The sequence below is a fragment of the Thamnophis sirtalis genome, unplaced genomic scaffold (assembly GCF_051295495.1).
Source record: "Thamnophis sirtalis isolate CommonGarterSnake01/CBP01778 unplaced genomic scaffold, rThaSir2_p1.2 scaffold_3, whole genome shotgun sequence".
Lineage (NCBI taxonomy): Eukaryota > Metazoa > Chordata > Lepidosauria > Squamata > Natricidae > Thamnophis > Thamnophis sirtalis.
The window spans coordinates 120,134,566-120,150,441 of NW_028261383.1; the positions used below are offsets into that span (position 1 = coordinate 120,134,566).

General features: G+C 39.3%; 1 protein-coding gene across 2 annotated transcripts in view; it reads right to left on the bottom strand.

The window, feature by feature from the left end:
- NARF (nuclear prelamin A recognition factor) overlaps positions 1–15,876 on the bottom strand; it is a 24,710-nt gene continuing 8,834 nt past the window's right edge. For both annotated transcript variants that reach the window (XM_087709843.1, XM_087709844.1), the window contains 7 exons: positions 14,965–15,099; positions 10,904–11,022; positions 9,351–9,480; positions 8,323–8,395; positions 5,352–5,483; positions 3,497–3,654; positions 1–3,175 (listed from right to left, as the gene is read on the bottom strand). In XM_087709843.1, coding sequence (XP_087565969.1) covers positions 2,934–3,175; positions 3,497–3,654; positions 5,352–5,483; positions 8,323–8,395; positions 9,351–9,480; positions 10,904–11,022; positions 14,965–15,099 — 989 coding nt within the window. In that variant the 3' untranslated portion in view covers positions 1–2,933. The remainder of the gene's footprint in view (positions 3,176–3,496; positions 3,655–5,351; positions 5,484–8,322; positions 8,396–9,350; positions 9,481–10,903; positions 11,023–14,964; positions 15,100–15,876) is intronic.

Sequence of the window (15,876 nt, forward strand, 5' to 3'; positions counted from 1 at the left end):
TTTTGAACACTGGACATGTTTATTTAAAAATCTTTTACTGATATCCATATTTTCCAAAGTCTACCATGCACATACATTACAAGCCGTTAAAATATGTATAACATCAAGTTAAATTATATAAAAGAGATTGCATATCCTTTGAAAATGATTCAGAAGACCTGCTAAGAATGTAGCACCTCTTCGCTATTCATTAAAGCAGCCTGTCTTTATTCAGGTTTCTGTAGGAGTCTGCAAAAAGATGAATTAAACCAACTGACTATTAAAGATCCACAAAATTCTTGTCTTTTGCATTAGTGATATGGCTACTTTAATGAACACCAGAAAAGGTGGATTTTCACACATTTCTTTTGAACTATTGTCAGAGTGTGTAAGCTCTAGTATTTAACATAGGATGTGGCCCATTTGTATATACAAAAACATAACAATAAAAAAGCCAGAATTGGGGGGGGAGGGGAGGACAAAACATCCAGGGCAACTCAATGAATAACTCCCCCACCCACAATTAGAAATAAATTACATTGCCACCATAACTTGAAGGTATTAAAAACTGTGCTTCTATGCTCTTGCCTTGCTTCAGAAATTTAGGCAAGCTTGGGTACATTCATCCAAAATTCCTTTTCAATTGCATAACTATAAGTGTTGAAGGTATTCTTAGAAAACACCAGTATCTTTCAGCCCCAGAAGAATGTTCTTGTGATAAAAAGGAATCTATGTGTGTAATATGCGGGCCCATCTCTGATACCTTAATGGGCTGATGCTGTGAAAAAGTAGCATGAGAATGTCCTTTTATATTTTAATGTATGCCTACATGCACTTCGCCTATTTTAAATTCCTTTCCTCCATGCAGATAAATTTAAGTATTTAAATCTGGTATTTATTTTATATTACTGTTTTCTTGTTTCAAAGATATTATGAATACAGGCTATGCAGTTTTATAGCCCAATCCATATGTATAGTTAGTACATAAAATGCACCTCTTCTTCCCAACATCTCTATGCCAAAAAGCAAATCACTTTATGATTGCTTGATTTCCTATGTCTCTTTCCTATTCAGTTAGTCCTGGGTAAAAATCGAATGACTTTGTTGGGATACCACTGAACCACCTCACATTTGAAGGTTACATTTTCACAACATAAAAGTCATAATAATATCCCTATTTTATGAATTTATAAACTGGCAATTTAAGAACATCCAAGAATTTCCTAGTGAAATCACATCCAAGCTTATTCATGTTGAGGTAAGAACATCTAATGAAAAAGAAAACATGGGACAGGCTAAAGGTAGCAGAGTTTCAAAGGATCTCACACAACAAAAGAACAACAGAAATGGAACAAAAGAATCATCAATCTTTGTAGCTTTTTTTTTTCTTCCTGAGCACAGCGTTCAAGGGGGTAACTCTGTATATATGTTTGAGAGATGTGATTCAGAATAGGGCAAAATGGATTCACATTACTATTTTGGAGCATAAGAACTGCTGATCATTCCTTTCAGTGAACATGTACTTGAAAGTGTATCTCAGTATTGTATAGGCAGCTCTTAAAATATAAACCTATCACGTCTACTAAGAAAATCTGGGTTTACTAGGACATCTCCCAGAAAGAGCAATCTTCTTGGTCAAGTGCTGCATGAACTTTGAGGGGTGTGACCGCATGCTAATAAACAGTATTTACATATTCAGCATATGATCCATGGAAAGAAGTCTTACTCTTGTTCTCCTTTTAGCAATTCTGCTCCAGAGTGTTAATTTATTCCAATGACTTTGGCAGTGTGATGCCGGGGTAAAATGAATGTTCAGGTTTTGCCTGCTTGTGCAGTTCTGAATGGAATAGTCCATAATAGGGATAAATAGAACTACAACCTTCTTCCACATATTAATGCATCTCTCTTGATATCTACCTTCTTTAGAAAGATTATCAGTGACTGATCTGCATGCACACTGCTATCACATTTAAAATTTTAACAAGTCCCAGAAAATCCAAAAACATAATAGTATTTCTAGGAAGAAGTCACTGAACCATATTTTCTTAAAACGTCACTTAGAACTTCAGCATTAGGCATGCTGAAAAGAATTATAGTACATCTTAAATCAGGTGAGCCCTTTTCCCCCAAATATTCTGGTTTTATGATGTTTGCCTATTCTAGCTTGACCTTTGCCCACTTGATTTAATGATTTAAAGTACTCGTTGCCTACTCAGGATTCCCCAATCCATTCCAGCATTGTTGATGACGACACAAACCCCCCAAATATAGTTTTGAACGTCAAAAAGAATTTACCAGGTTTGACTTAAGATACTAGGATCCCAATATTCTCAAGAAGAAATCAATGCCAATGAGAAGGAGCAATGGGCCCTGCTCTCTGAACAGTTGAAGAAGCAAAATAAAGCTGACCAAATGAACATTCATTTCTAGCAGAGGTCAATGTTCCTACTGCTCTCTCAGACTAGTGTAAACACAGACATTCTTTTTTGCCATAATTAAGAAAATAGGCCTTACTTTCTGGACACTAAATTAGTAGTAGGCGGTTTTTATCATATTTTGGCATCTTACTATGTTTGGTAATAATATGAAGTCTGAAATAAGTGAAACTTTAACCTAAAATCATTCTGAGCACATTCATGGTATTAGATTCTTGGCACACAGGCCTTGAGTACCGAAGGGGTCAGCATTGAAGCACTTTGTAACACGCCCCATTTTCCTTCCAATATGCCTTAACAGGTATATTGATGATTGGGCTAGAGTTCTGGTTAAATAAAGATACACCACATTTACACTGAGACAGTTGCATTTTGACTCTGCACAACCCCAATGAGGAAACAAATGCAGTTCCAGTTCTGAGCATGCTTTACAAGGTTGTGCCGATCTCAGGTGCATAGCATAGTTGTGACAGTGCTGCAGGTCCATCAATCCTGATGCATGTCTTATAATCGGATTGGTCACCATTTGATGTCATAACTGTTGGCGGGTGGTTTTTCCATGCTGTATTTAGTATGCAAAGATTCCTGGGCTTTGTTGGACTCCATCCCTTCTAGCCATTCCTGATAAAGCTTCTGCACATGCCCGTTGGTTTCAGGAATCTGAACAGGAACTGTGGTATATACATCCTCCATCTGCTTCAGAAGGGCTTTATCTGGTTTTCCGTCTTCAGTCTGGGCCTGGCCATTCCCATTTAAACAACCTACACACCGATAACCAAAACAAGAGAAATTGGTTTACTCAAAAACAATGAGTGGGTGCATCCACCGTGATTCTGTATAGCCTATTTTCATGTGATCTTTGCATCTCCATCTTTATTTACCCTACCTATGACATCCACAGATGTTCACATAAATATATTGGACAAATACAGCCTCCCCACCTAAAATCTGCTAGGTGCAGTTTCAGACAGTACTGTCTTAATTAGAATCAGCTTCGGCAATATTAGTTTAATTAATGTATGTGTGCGGGGTTTTTTTTTTAACTATATAGGGTGATGCAAAGTCTCAGGTTTGTTGATTACCTCCAGGACAGGCTAAAACTTCAACAAAATGGTAGGAACATTTCCCCTTTTTCAACTTCAGAATCATATTCTGGATGTTTCGAAAGCCATAGGCTGCTGCAAAACGGAGCACTGTCTCACCATCCTTTTCTAGGGTAACCTCCTGAAAGTCTTTGTTTCTGAAAAGACAGGGGAAAAAGATTTCTGTTTTGGTCCCAAACAAAGCAAACATGGATAAGATTTCCTATTTCAACCTTTATATCTGATGATCACAAATGCTTTCTACTAATTCTATCTACTCCACCTTTTGTTGCTCATTTTTGGAAAGAAAATCATCACTCTTTCCAAACTGTTTCATTATTTTTTCTGAAAGTGATTGCAAATATAATAAATTTATACATATATGGTATAGGGGAGTGTGTGTGTTTGTTTATTTAGGACTACATACTGATGACATATGCCCTTAGTAGCTCTCATATGCCTTAGTAGCTCAGCAGGTAAAATAATGAGGTCCTCTCTGTTAAAAAAAAGAGAGGGAGAAATACTGGCAGTGTGACGATACCAATTCTTTATTGTCTGGCTCTGAATTGGTTCTTCATGTTCCTTTCAACTTAATCCAACATGTTGTTTTACACACTTTCTTATGTAAGTGAAATGCTCTACTATTCCTCCCCTCCAAATATTTTTCATTGTGGTTTTATTATGACTGATTTTACTATGACTAATTTTATTTGTATCAATCTAGTCTTCATAAACACAAGGCTAATAACTGACCTTAAAGAGTTCAGGTCTTGGGATTTTTAGAGCAAGGGACAGTCTTTGCCTCTCTAATTCAGAACAATTTTACCCTGCAGGCAAAGGGGCCAGGCTCTGAAGGTTCAGATAGTGGCCCTGTGGACAGACTTTCCCTTTGGAATTCTTGTGCCTAAAAGCAACTTCAGCTCAAGGGTCCCAGCCTTCCAAAGTTTAGCGGATGTCTTAAACATTATTTTTTTTTAAAAAAACCCAGAAATAAACAACGGCTGCTAAGCAATTGCATGCTTTATTTACAGTGTTTTAGGAACAAATCTAATACTGACCCATGAAGTGAAGGCTTGTATACAAAACAAATATGTAAATAAGGCTGTATCAAGGCCTTAAGTAAATATTATAGCCAACAAAGTAGCCTAGCCTTCATAAATCTGTGCTGCCTTCGTAAAGCTGCACTGTATTAGCTGTGCTGTCTTTCCAAAGGTGTTCTGAAGACTGCACAGCTTTACAAATAAGATCTCTGTTTGATGAAGGCTCAGGAGTCCCGTATGGTAAAAGTTCGCCAGAGAAACTGGGTCCAAAAAGGAGGCAGCAAAGAGAGTGAAGCTCTCCTGCTTTGGCTGTGGCAGTTAGGTGCAAAAGGCAAATGTCGGTGTGGGGAACTGGGAGAGAAGGCTGCTGGGTGAACGAATGCTTGCTGGGGCTTGCCAGGAGCTTGAGGTTTCCTGGGGTGTGGTAAGCAACCTCAGAACCACCAGGTTCTGGGCCTGCTTGTCGCCCTGTAAGACAGGATGCAGGGTAGCCAAAAGGGCACAGATGCATGGGGGAGATAGGCAGATGAGGGAAGTTGGGAGCAGTCCCTTAACTTACTGAGGCTCACAGCTGGGAGGGGCCAAGCCCAGAAAGGCTTGAAGTGAGTACTTAATGACCCACGATTCTCAGTTAATGACCACAACAGAGAATGGATGCTGAAATTGGTGCACTCACATAACATCTTGCTTTATGATCACACTGACTTACCATGGCCATCCTGCTCCCGATTGTTGTATGTTGAGGACTACCTGTATGTGTGGCTTGAAAAGCAGTTATTGTCTCTTTCTGTTTAACTTTTAGTTAAGCAACTTACTTTAATATTTTGTAGGTGAGCTCCTTCACTTCAGTGTTGAATAGCTCCTTGGCAGCATGTTTAAATATGTGCTCTAGGTAACCATCTGATCTTCCATCATGCCGATTTAGCTCTTCTTTTATGCCACCAAACCTGTTAAGCAATAAGGGGAGAGTGAAGAGGTGGAAAACCAAGGTTGCTTTGTATAAATGGCAACTTTGACCCCTTAAACATTCTTGATTATGTTATCATTCCCACAGGCATGAAATCCTCTTATTGTGTGGTACATCTGGGCATGCGCAGAACCTTCTGCGCATGCACAGAAGATCCACAATGACGTCAGGGTGGGTGGGCAGAGCCTTGTGCTGCCACCACTACCGGTTCGCCTAAACCGGTGTGAACCAGCAGAATACCACCTCTGCATTCCCAGGCAAAAGGCTGATGCTGGCTGAGAGTTATGGGAGCTACAGGGCAGCATACCTAGTTTGGGGAAGGATGCACTGTAGACTTTAGTAGATATTTGTGCATCAACAGTTGCAATATAGTACCTAACCATAAAAAGGTAAACATTTCCCCTGTCCATTGTATCTGACTCTAAAGGGTGATGCTCATCTCCATTTCTAAGCCAAGGCAGCCAGCATTGTCCAAAAACCCTCCCATGGGCATGTGGCAAGCATGATTGTATGCTGAGGCACACATAACACTGTTACTTCTCCACTGAGATGGTACCTACTTATCTATTCACATATGCCTGCTTTTTAACTGTTAAGTGGGCAGGAACTGGGGCAAGTAACAATTGAACTCACCCTGTTGCGGAGCAGTCAGATTCTCAAAGCCTGGCTGTCAACTTTCCAGTTAGCAAGCTCAGTGTGTTTACCTGCTGAGCCATCACGACCCCACTTAACCACAGTAAGGGAATCAAAATTTCTGCCACCCCTACTCATATTATGTGGATATGTGCATTTGTGTAGCTCTTGGATTGGAATAAACAATTGTTATATGTGCATGACAAAACAGCATACCAATGTTAAAAATAACAGATAACTGCAGCTGTGAATGGTGTTTGTGATCTTCCATTTGATCTTGTGAGCATCTATTTTCTTCCCTAGTTGTTTGGTTTCCTGTAGACTAAATGACGTATTTATCCTGTAGACAAATATTGCTAAAGACAACGTTTCTAATAAAATGGGAAACAACTGCTCTTTCAGAAGACAAAAGGCTAAAAGTGGCATTTTTAAAAGAACACTTAAGTATTAATTTAGAATCTAAGAATTATATTATGGTGAAAGTCTTTTAACACCTACAAGAGTTCCACCATAATATAATTCTTAGATTTTAAAGCAACACTTACCGTATTTTCACCCATATAACCCGCCCACGCAAATAACCCGCACACGCATATAACCCGCGGGTTTTCCGGATCATGTAAAATATTTCCCGTATACCCCGCCCACGCATATAACCCGCCCACGCATATAACCCGCGACGAGTAAAAGAGAAGGGAAACAGCTGAGATGGGGGGGGAAGAAACGGAGAAAGAAGCCTGCGCACGCTGGGGAAGAGGAAAGGAACGGAGGAGAAGGAAACAGCTGAGATCGGGGTGGGGGAAGAAACGGAGAAAGAAGCCTGCGCACGCTGGGGAAGAGGAAAGGAACGGAGGAGAAGGAAACAGCTGAGATCGGGGTGGGGGAAGAAACGGAGAAAGAAGCCTGCGCACGCTGGGGAAGAGGAAAGGAACGGAGGAGAAGGAAACAGCTGAGATCGGGGTGGGGGAAGAAACGGAGAAAGAAGCCTGCGCACGCTGGGGAAGAGGAAAGGAACGGAGGAGAAGGAAACAGCTGAGATCGGGGTGGGGGAAGAAACGGAGAAAGAAGCCTGCGCACGCTGGGGAAGAGGAAAGGAACGGAGGAGAAGGAAACAGCTGAGATCGGGGTGGGGGAAGAAACGGAGAAAGAAGCCTGCGCACGCTGGGGAAGAGGAAAGGAACGGAGGAGAAGGAAACAGCTGAGATCGGGGTGGGGGAAGAAACGGAGAAAGAAGCAAGCCTCCGATCGTGTAAGCCTCCGATCGTGTAAAATATTTTCCGTATACCCCGCCCATGCATATAACCCGCAGGGGGGCGCTGTGCATGTAAAAACCGCATATAACCCGCGGGTTATATGGGTGAAAATACGGTAAATGTTTTTAAAATGCCACTTCTAGCAGTTTGTCTTCTGAAAGAAGTTATCACTGCTTGCAAACCATACAATGTTTGACAGTGAGGAGGCTTCCCACTTATGTGCTGTGATAAACATTCCATGCTTCTACAGCAAGTGCATCTCAGGACACACATGCATATCCAATGTCAACTCCACAAAGCAAAGCTCGTGTGTCCTAGTACTGCATGCCAGCCATGCCACTCCATCATCATCTTTGCAAATAGCACAACAATAACGCTCACTTCTGCACTACAATTCAGAGCATATGGTAATGTTACTGTCAGGGGTTGTAGAAGCTCACATTAGCAGAAGTCAATGTATCTGGCACCATCAATATTTCACATGGATGGGAACTGCTGAACTCCCATCTGGCTCGTGTCATTTACTCATATGTTGGAGGGAGGGAGGGAGGGAGGGAGGAGCTGCTGGCTGCTTCATTGTTTTCTTCTTGTGTCTGATGGTAAATAAGATGAAGGGAACAAAGAAGCTGGCTGATACTTCAGTTCTGCAATGGACAGTTACAGGACAGCCAGCAGGAAAAGTGATGGGGATGGGGGAACAGTCCAATCCATTTACCCAAATATAACCAGGATTTCTGGATACACAAGAATTTTTTACAAGGATGGCATGCTGAAACAAACCAAATTTTAACAGGATCGTCACTTTATATAGCATAATGTGAAGGCCATAATAATTCATATCTGTCCTTCTGAAATGCTTTCATCTGATGGAGATGCCTAAGGAGACAGTTTTTAGAGAAATCATGAAACAAAAAGCTCATAAAAGCTACTTACAAGGTATCAAAGGACACCTCAGTTATTTCTTTCAATGATATTTTTCTTTGTTCCATCATTTGGAAGACTTCACCTGTAGGGGGAAAAAAACTTTTTTAAATATGTAACAAGGTTACTAAGCACAAATTCTCAAGAGAATTCTCTTCTTTTTCTAGAACAGGTTTTTTTTTAAGTCTCCCATCTGGAAAACAGCTTTCAAGGTCCCTGGAGGGCTTCCATCCAAATATTAGCTAAGTCTAAACTTAGTTGGTTTCTAACTGGTTCTTCCTTCAGATGAGGTAGCCAAACACATTGTTGTTGTCACTCCGAAACTGAAAGTTATTCTCTCTTAACTCCCAATAACAAATGAAGATTCATTAGTACTCAAGGGCCATAAAGATATTTTGGCATTTGAGATAAAAATTATACAAGATCTCTCAGTTTGTTAAAATCAGAAAAAGAATAAACTATGTCAGAAACCTTACACGCCCATGGGCATTCTCCCCAATGATAGGGCTGACACTGTCATGTTTCAATTTAAAGAATATGAAACACAGAAACATGACAGTCTTCTCAATCACAGCTTACTTCACAGTGATACATTTGTCCCAGCCAATGTCAGTTTGGGGTCATGGAAAAGTGGCACATGAGATTCAAGGAAGTTAAGTTCCCAGGGGAGAGTGAGAGGATGGGAGAGAAAATTCAGCATCTATGTACCCTTTTGGTATTACAATTGCATTCCCCCATTGTCTGTTTTATATATAATCAGGGCTGATCTTGCCAGAAATATTTCCTATAACCATATGCATATGTCCAACAGACACAAAAATAATGCAATATAATATCATATATTAAAAATATGACTATTATCGCAATATTTCAAAACGTAAACTACCCCAACTTCCACTCCTTCTCCTTTTCTCTTAAAGTACCCAATCGTATCTACCCAGCCAACCTTACTGTTACATGACTGTAGGTCCTCATACAATGTCCTTGTTAAAAGAAATTTGAGTAAAAGGAAATGTAGTATATTGTAAAGAAGATATTACCTGATGTTAAAACACAATCTACATCTTGAGAGTTATACAAATGGGTATAAAAGTCTCCTCGTGATGCTTCTAACTTTTTGTCATAGCAAGGGGCCACCACAATATGGAAAATTTTATCAGGGGATAGATGCTAATAGGAAAAGAGAAAAAAGAAAATACATTACACACACACATATACAGGGCAATATTTTTTTCAGAAAGCTTTTCTTACAGAATTTGGATTTGTGGGCATCTTGATGCCCTTGAGCTTGACTGTTTGCATAGAGATGTTTCATGCCCTAATTAGGCAATATTATCCGTGTGCATTGATGACGTTACCTAGTCGGGTCATGAAACATCGGCAAGCAAATAACTGAGCTCAGAGAGCACCAAGCAGTCCACAGTTCAATCTTGAGTTACAGATATTCTCTTCTATTGGAACTTGGATTTTGTAAGATTGGAAATTAGACTCCCTTAGTCTATCCTGGTTGGCCTTCATATAGGTTTCCCCAGGCTCAATCTACAGCTTGCTTGGAAAATCATCTACCTTAAAGGGACAGAGTATATATAGAAAAGCGTGAACAAATGAAAACCCTTCCTGCAGTGGCTGGTGTACCCGACTGAAACTCTTTTGCTCCAGAACTATTTATGACTTGTACTTTTATTAAATGTATATGCTATTTTATTGTTGTTGTGAACCGCCTAGAGATGTGCTCTGTGATGGAAGGTTATTTAAATATTTTAAATAATTGCAATCTAAATCCCATTCTAAATTGAAGGGAGATCAGGAAGGTCATCAAGGAGATGTCTCCCTGCCCTGCAACCCAAACCTTGGCATTACAGGATTTAATGTTAATTGTCTGGGCACCGTCAGGTCAACATAACAGTTCAATTTAGCAATAGCACTTAAACTTATACACCAGAGATTACAGACATGGAAATGCTTTACAAATTGACACATAGTGCTTTGCAACACTCACTGAGGGGTGTCAGCATATTGCCTCCAATAATCTGGGTCCTCATTTTACAGACGTCGGAAGGATGAAAAGTTGAGTCAACCTGGAGTCTTGTCAGGATCAAACTCCTGGCTGTGGTCAGAGACAGCTGCAATACTGCATTCTAACCTCTGCCCCCAGGGCTCTTTATTTATAGGTGTTTGCTTATACATGTGGAGATTCTGGAATGCTGGAACCAAAATCTTCCACAGAGCCAAAATAGAGCAGACAAGTAAATCACTCAAAACAGTGAATAAACTTACTGTGCTGTTCTTTATCAGGAAGATTTCATATGCACACTCTAACGTTTCATTTAACGTCAAGATGACTTAGTAGAAGGGATGAGTGCTAGCAGAAGCCCACTTGCTCAGGAGTACAAGATGATGTTAGAGAAGGGTTCCAGGTTGGCTGAAGGCTCTGCAAAAGCTCATATTTACTAGAGCCAGATTCTAAATTCGCTAAATGGATAAAACCCTTTACAAAATTATCTCACGAACGAGCATCTGAGAAGAGAATGAGAAAGTAACATTTTGCTCTCAAAACTGTTAGAAGCCCAAATTAGAAGCTGCAAACTCATACCTGTTGCCTGGCAAAATAATTCTTCACAAGGGAACCCATGATCTGCTGTGGTGACTTCGCAGTGCAAATATGTGGGATTACTGTGCTGGGCAGGACTCTCTCTGCATACTGGATCCAACCTAGAAGGCACAAGCAAAATTAGTAAAAGAGGGTCTGAAGTGGGTGCAATATTCCTAACCAAAGAAGTTAAAATTTAATCAAATTAAAAAGAGGAAGCCAAAGCCATGTTTCAAAAATACTATATCACTATGATGATGAATTGATAATAAATAAATTATTCCAGCAAGCCATATGGATATAGTTTGTTTTGTTCTCTGCCATCTCAACATCACATCACCGAGGGATCATCAGGCTGAATACAGCATGGATTTGGGGAAAGTTTCCAGACTTGGATTGTTACATGAGAATTGGACTAATGTGTTTGCTCCAGGAACTATTAGCTATAGAAATGATGGATGCCAGATTCATAGGAAAATCTTACATTTACAATATTATTCCCAGGCTTGGTGTTTAGAAAAATCCAAATTATTGCCATAGGTTTTTAGCAAAGATAACTTCTTCCTCTTCAATGACAGTAATTAGCATCCTGCAGTTCCTGAAATTATAGGGCAGAGGGTACCAAGCTAGGTGCCTGGATTTAGCAGCCTCCACTATACAAGGCCACACACAAAGCTATGCACGCATGAGAAAGGAAAATAGGCAGAAGGCAGGCTGTCGCTATCAGCGAGGCCATTGTCTTTTGCTTTTGCAGTACCAAATGTTTTCTGCAAATATTTCAGGGCTGCAAGAACATTTCAACACATACAATAATATTTCCCAGAAATGTGATTTTTCATTTTTTTTCCAATTTTTTATAGCCCAGACCTGAAACTTCTGCAACACATTTTTAGATTTCTTTTTCTCTTCCTACATCATACTCTCAATTTAGGGACTATATAATGAACCTAACAACGTGATGATGACACTATGTTTCCAATCATATTTGACTACCTTATGACTTCATAGGGAGTGAACATTGGCCACCACATGACTAGGTAAAGTGAAGCAAAGCATGAACCTCAGAATAATTGGATTGGAACTCGCTGCCACCTTGAACTACGGTAATATGAATGAAACAGAATTTGGGCCTTCAATGTTAATATATCTTAACATTTGTTTGATTCAAATGTTTTAATTAAAAATCTATTGTTTTAATGGCAATTGCAGTATTTGATTTTATATTGCTTCAAGATTTCGTTTAATGAGAAATTGTTTTGAATAAGGGCATAAACAGCTGCTAAAATTGTAACTTAATCAAGCAAATCTTTGACCTGAAAAGTCCCAGAAAGGGTCTGTATTAGGCCCTCTTTAACATTAAGAATAACACTTTAACAGTCTTTTGCAATAACAATCATTATTTTCCTCCATAAGTTTCTAGATTTAGAATGATGGTATTTTGTTAGTTTTAACAGAAGTTTTAATCCTAATTCTGTCAACTGCCTAGAATGCAGAAATGAATAACCAAATAAAAATATATAAGACCCTGTGGGAAAGCCAAATAGCTGCCAAATATTGGTAAGGATTGAAGGATTTACATTTTTTTTTAAGTGGGGTGCAAGGGGTAAAAGCAACAAATTGATTGAGGGGCAAATATTCTCCACTGAATGGCATTAGAATTCCAGTTAGGGCAAGACATGTAGGAAAAACTATATTGCAGGCTGGCTGAGTTTCCAGGAAGCAAAATTTGAATCGACTCCTCCCCCCTTCCCCCCCAGTCATCACAATCAAGTAAGATTCATAGTGGATGTGATTCTTTATTCAGTAAAGGATCTACTTAAGGTTCGGGTCAGAAGAAGCCGCGAAGATACTTTCAATCCATCTGGAAAAAACAAATGTCACTTTATTCTTCCCTATTTGCAAATCTTCTTAGTTCCCTTCTGAAAACCCAGGGCAAGCCACAGCAGCTGTCTGACACCTCTGTCAAAACTTATCTGAGCATACACTTGCTTTTCCTTATCCTCTCTTGTCTTTTTTGGCTTCAACCCCCTCATATCTACACATACATTAACTCCTGGTCCTGTCCCATTTGCAGATAGAACACAGAGAGTGAAAAAAAATGTATCATGTATAATGACTTTGTTGTAATACACTGGTACTATTTTGAAACACATATATGTTAACAAATTATGTAAACAAAATATGCAATGCAGCGGTGGCTCCCTGAAACAAAAATGGTGGTCCCCAAAATCATTTATAATAATTCAGCACATCAAAGGTGAACTTCCAGAGCCTCCAAGTCTTATAATTTCTGATCAAACAAGTCTCAGCAAAGTTTAATGAGCTGAGTCGAGAACCAGTTTTTAGCATGAGTCACTCTGTAAATTGATTGACCTCCAAGTATCTGTTTTGATAAGAAGTAAAGCAGAGTTCAGGATATAAAGCGTTGCAATTTCACGCATTTGCCATTGCATGAGCACGCAGACCGCCTTGGTGTATAAAGAGCAGGCTCCAGAAGGTGTTTATCTGTACTGAAACAAGCACCCGGGCCATTTCTGCAGAGTCAGCTCCAAGGCAGAACTCCAGAAATAGGGTTATAGAAAAGCTGAAGACCAGACCAAGAGAACTTCCTGGCTACTGTATAGAAATACAGCCCTTCTGCTGCTCAAAGTCAATGTTTGCCATTCACAACCAGATGTTCTGTGTGCTTTCAACCAAAGCTGCCATTCTTCCCAGCCAGAGCTGTGCTTCAGTCCAACTGGAGTGGAGAAGAATTGGCTGAGAAAGAGATGAGGACTACCAGTGGTAACTTAAGAGTAGGAGGGGAAGAAAGAAGAGGCCTGGCCTAGAGATTTCAGCTATTCTGGTAACAGTCTTACAGCTAAAGTGCAAAATTCAACTGAAACCTCTGCTGGACAAACTGATAACAATCACAATTTGATTCTGTAGAGTGCCAAAAAGCTGAATTTTTCGAGCAAATGTTTTATATATATATATCCAGTTGAAATTTCAAGATGCTTTGCAGTAGTAATGCCTGAAGCATCAATTTTCATCCATTCCAAGCTTAGCAACTATTTATTTCCTTGCCAGCCAAAATGAAAGGTAGAATACTAATGTTATTTTGCAACTAATTGCATGTGATGGTTGTTCTTTCTATACAGTGCACCACCCAGTCTTTCTAGGACTATGTGACCTTATAAAGTTCTATACTAAAATAAAACAAAATGTAGAACAGTCTATGAATTTGAGGGTTATTGCCATATATACCTCATAAAATTGTTTGGCCCTCTTCGATCATTTTTGTCCATTCTGGCTCAAAATTTACCTAGAATTTAGCTAGAATGGATATATGTTTTAAACTTTCTTCCTTCCTCCCCTTCCTTTCCTCCCTCCCTCCTCTTACTGTTTATGATATCCAAAGACACATTCCTGAAAATTAGTATATAATAGTTCGCCTATATCTGGTTTTTGTCCATGTGCTAAAAATATTTCTGTATTATTTTTCTATATAACAATTATGTATTCTATTCTGTTCTGTTCTATTTTTTGTTTGAATTGCTTTGGCAACATTAATTATCTTTGAGGCAAATATAATGCAAATGATTGAAAAACAATGTTTTAAAAAATGGGAAGAAAACTATAGGAAAATGGCAGGAAATCAGCCTACTCATAACCACATTCATTAAATGCTCCATTAAAAGAAAGCTAGAGAATGCTGACTTGCTATAAACTGTATTATAGTAACATGAAAGAGTAACATTACGAGAAAAAAAAAGAATTGGGAAAAACCAAACAGGATGTCCCCTGTCAGAATTTGCTATTTCTATTTGCTACCAGCTGACAAGCACAATCACACAACTGAAACTGATACCAATCTTCTGAATGGAAAAACAGAAGTTTCTTTGCTGCTATGTTTTTAAAATAAAAATTAATTTCCCAACACATAGGTGCAACACTAAGGCAAGCCAAAGGAGAGAGGCACTTTAGGAAACCCCCCGTCTCCATCATTTTTGAACAAACTCATCTCCCATTACAGCAAACTTTGGAAAAGCAAATTACAACATGTCTGGATTAAGATTTCTTACCTGGACAGGCAGAAGAAAACATTGGCAAAACATGTTCTTCCTGATTCTGCTGGCGGTACCGTTGCACAAATTCCTTCTGGCTCTCCAGAAGACTGAAATCAGCAGCTATTGCGGTGTCAAAGACATAATGCACTCCTAGAGAACAGATAAATTACAGAACTGAATTAATTCTTTTCTCCCAGGCAACACTGGCTTTTAGTATGTGTCCTCTGCATTCTCCAATTTTCACATGGAGAAGACTTAAATGGAACCTCTCCATCCACCCATTCAAGAAGCAGTCTGAAAGATAATATACATAGTCACAAGATCAGCTTTCAAAAGTAAAGGGCATGGGCAACTATTGTGGATAAATAAAAGCATTTTTTTCTAAAGCAAGAGATGCTGTGCTCTGAAGGACAAACTGCGGGAAACATTTCCAAGCTGCCCTAGGACAAAATATACACCATATATTATGCCTTTCGTGCCTAATATTATGTTTTGCCTGACAGCAGCTCTTGAGCAAAAGTTTCCAATATTCTCCTAAGAGCCTTTTAAATGGAGATGTGCTTGTTGCTCTTCTCAGTTTAAATACTGAAGAAAATGGAAATCGTGTTGTAGGGAAGCTGATGCCCATTTTTGGATGCTGAAACTTTCAACACATCTTCAGTTTCATAACAAATTCCTCTTTTCCTGTGCCACAACTTTCTAGGATACCAACTTATAGCTGAATCAACAATAGCTTTTGCCTCTTTTCCTTCAAGCAGTATACTAAATATTTTTTAAAGCTGAGGAGACTTTTGATTTATGTAAAAGAATGCCTGTGTATGACATCGTGATCACTTTTGTTCTGGCATTCAAATGATGTCCCTTCCATCCTGAATAGAGCAGGGGTGTCAAACTGACCACGCCCAACCCCAGTCTAGCAAAAGCAGT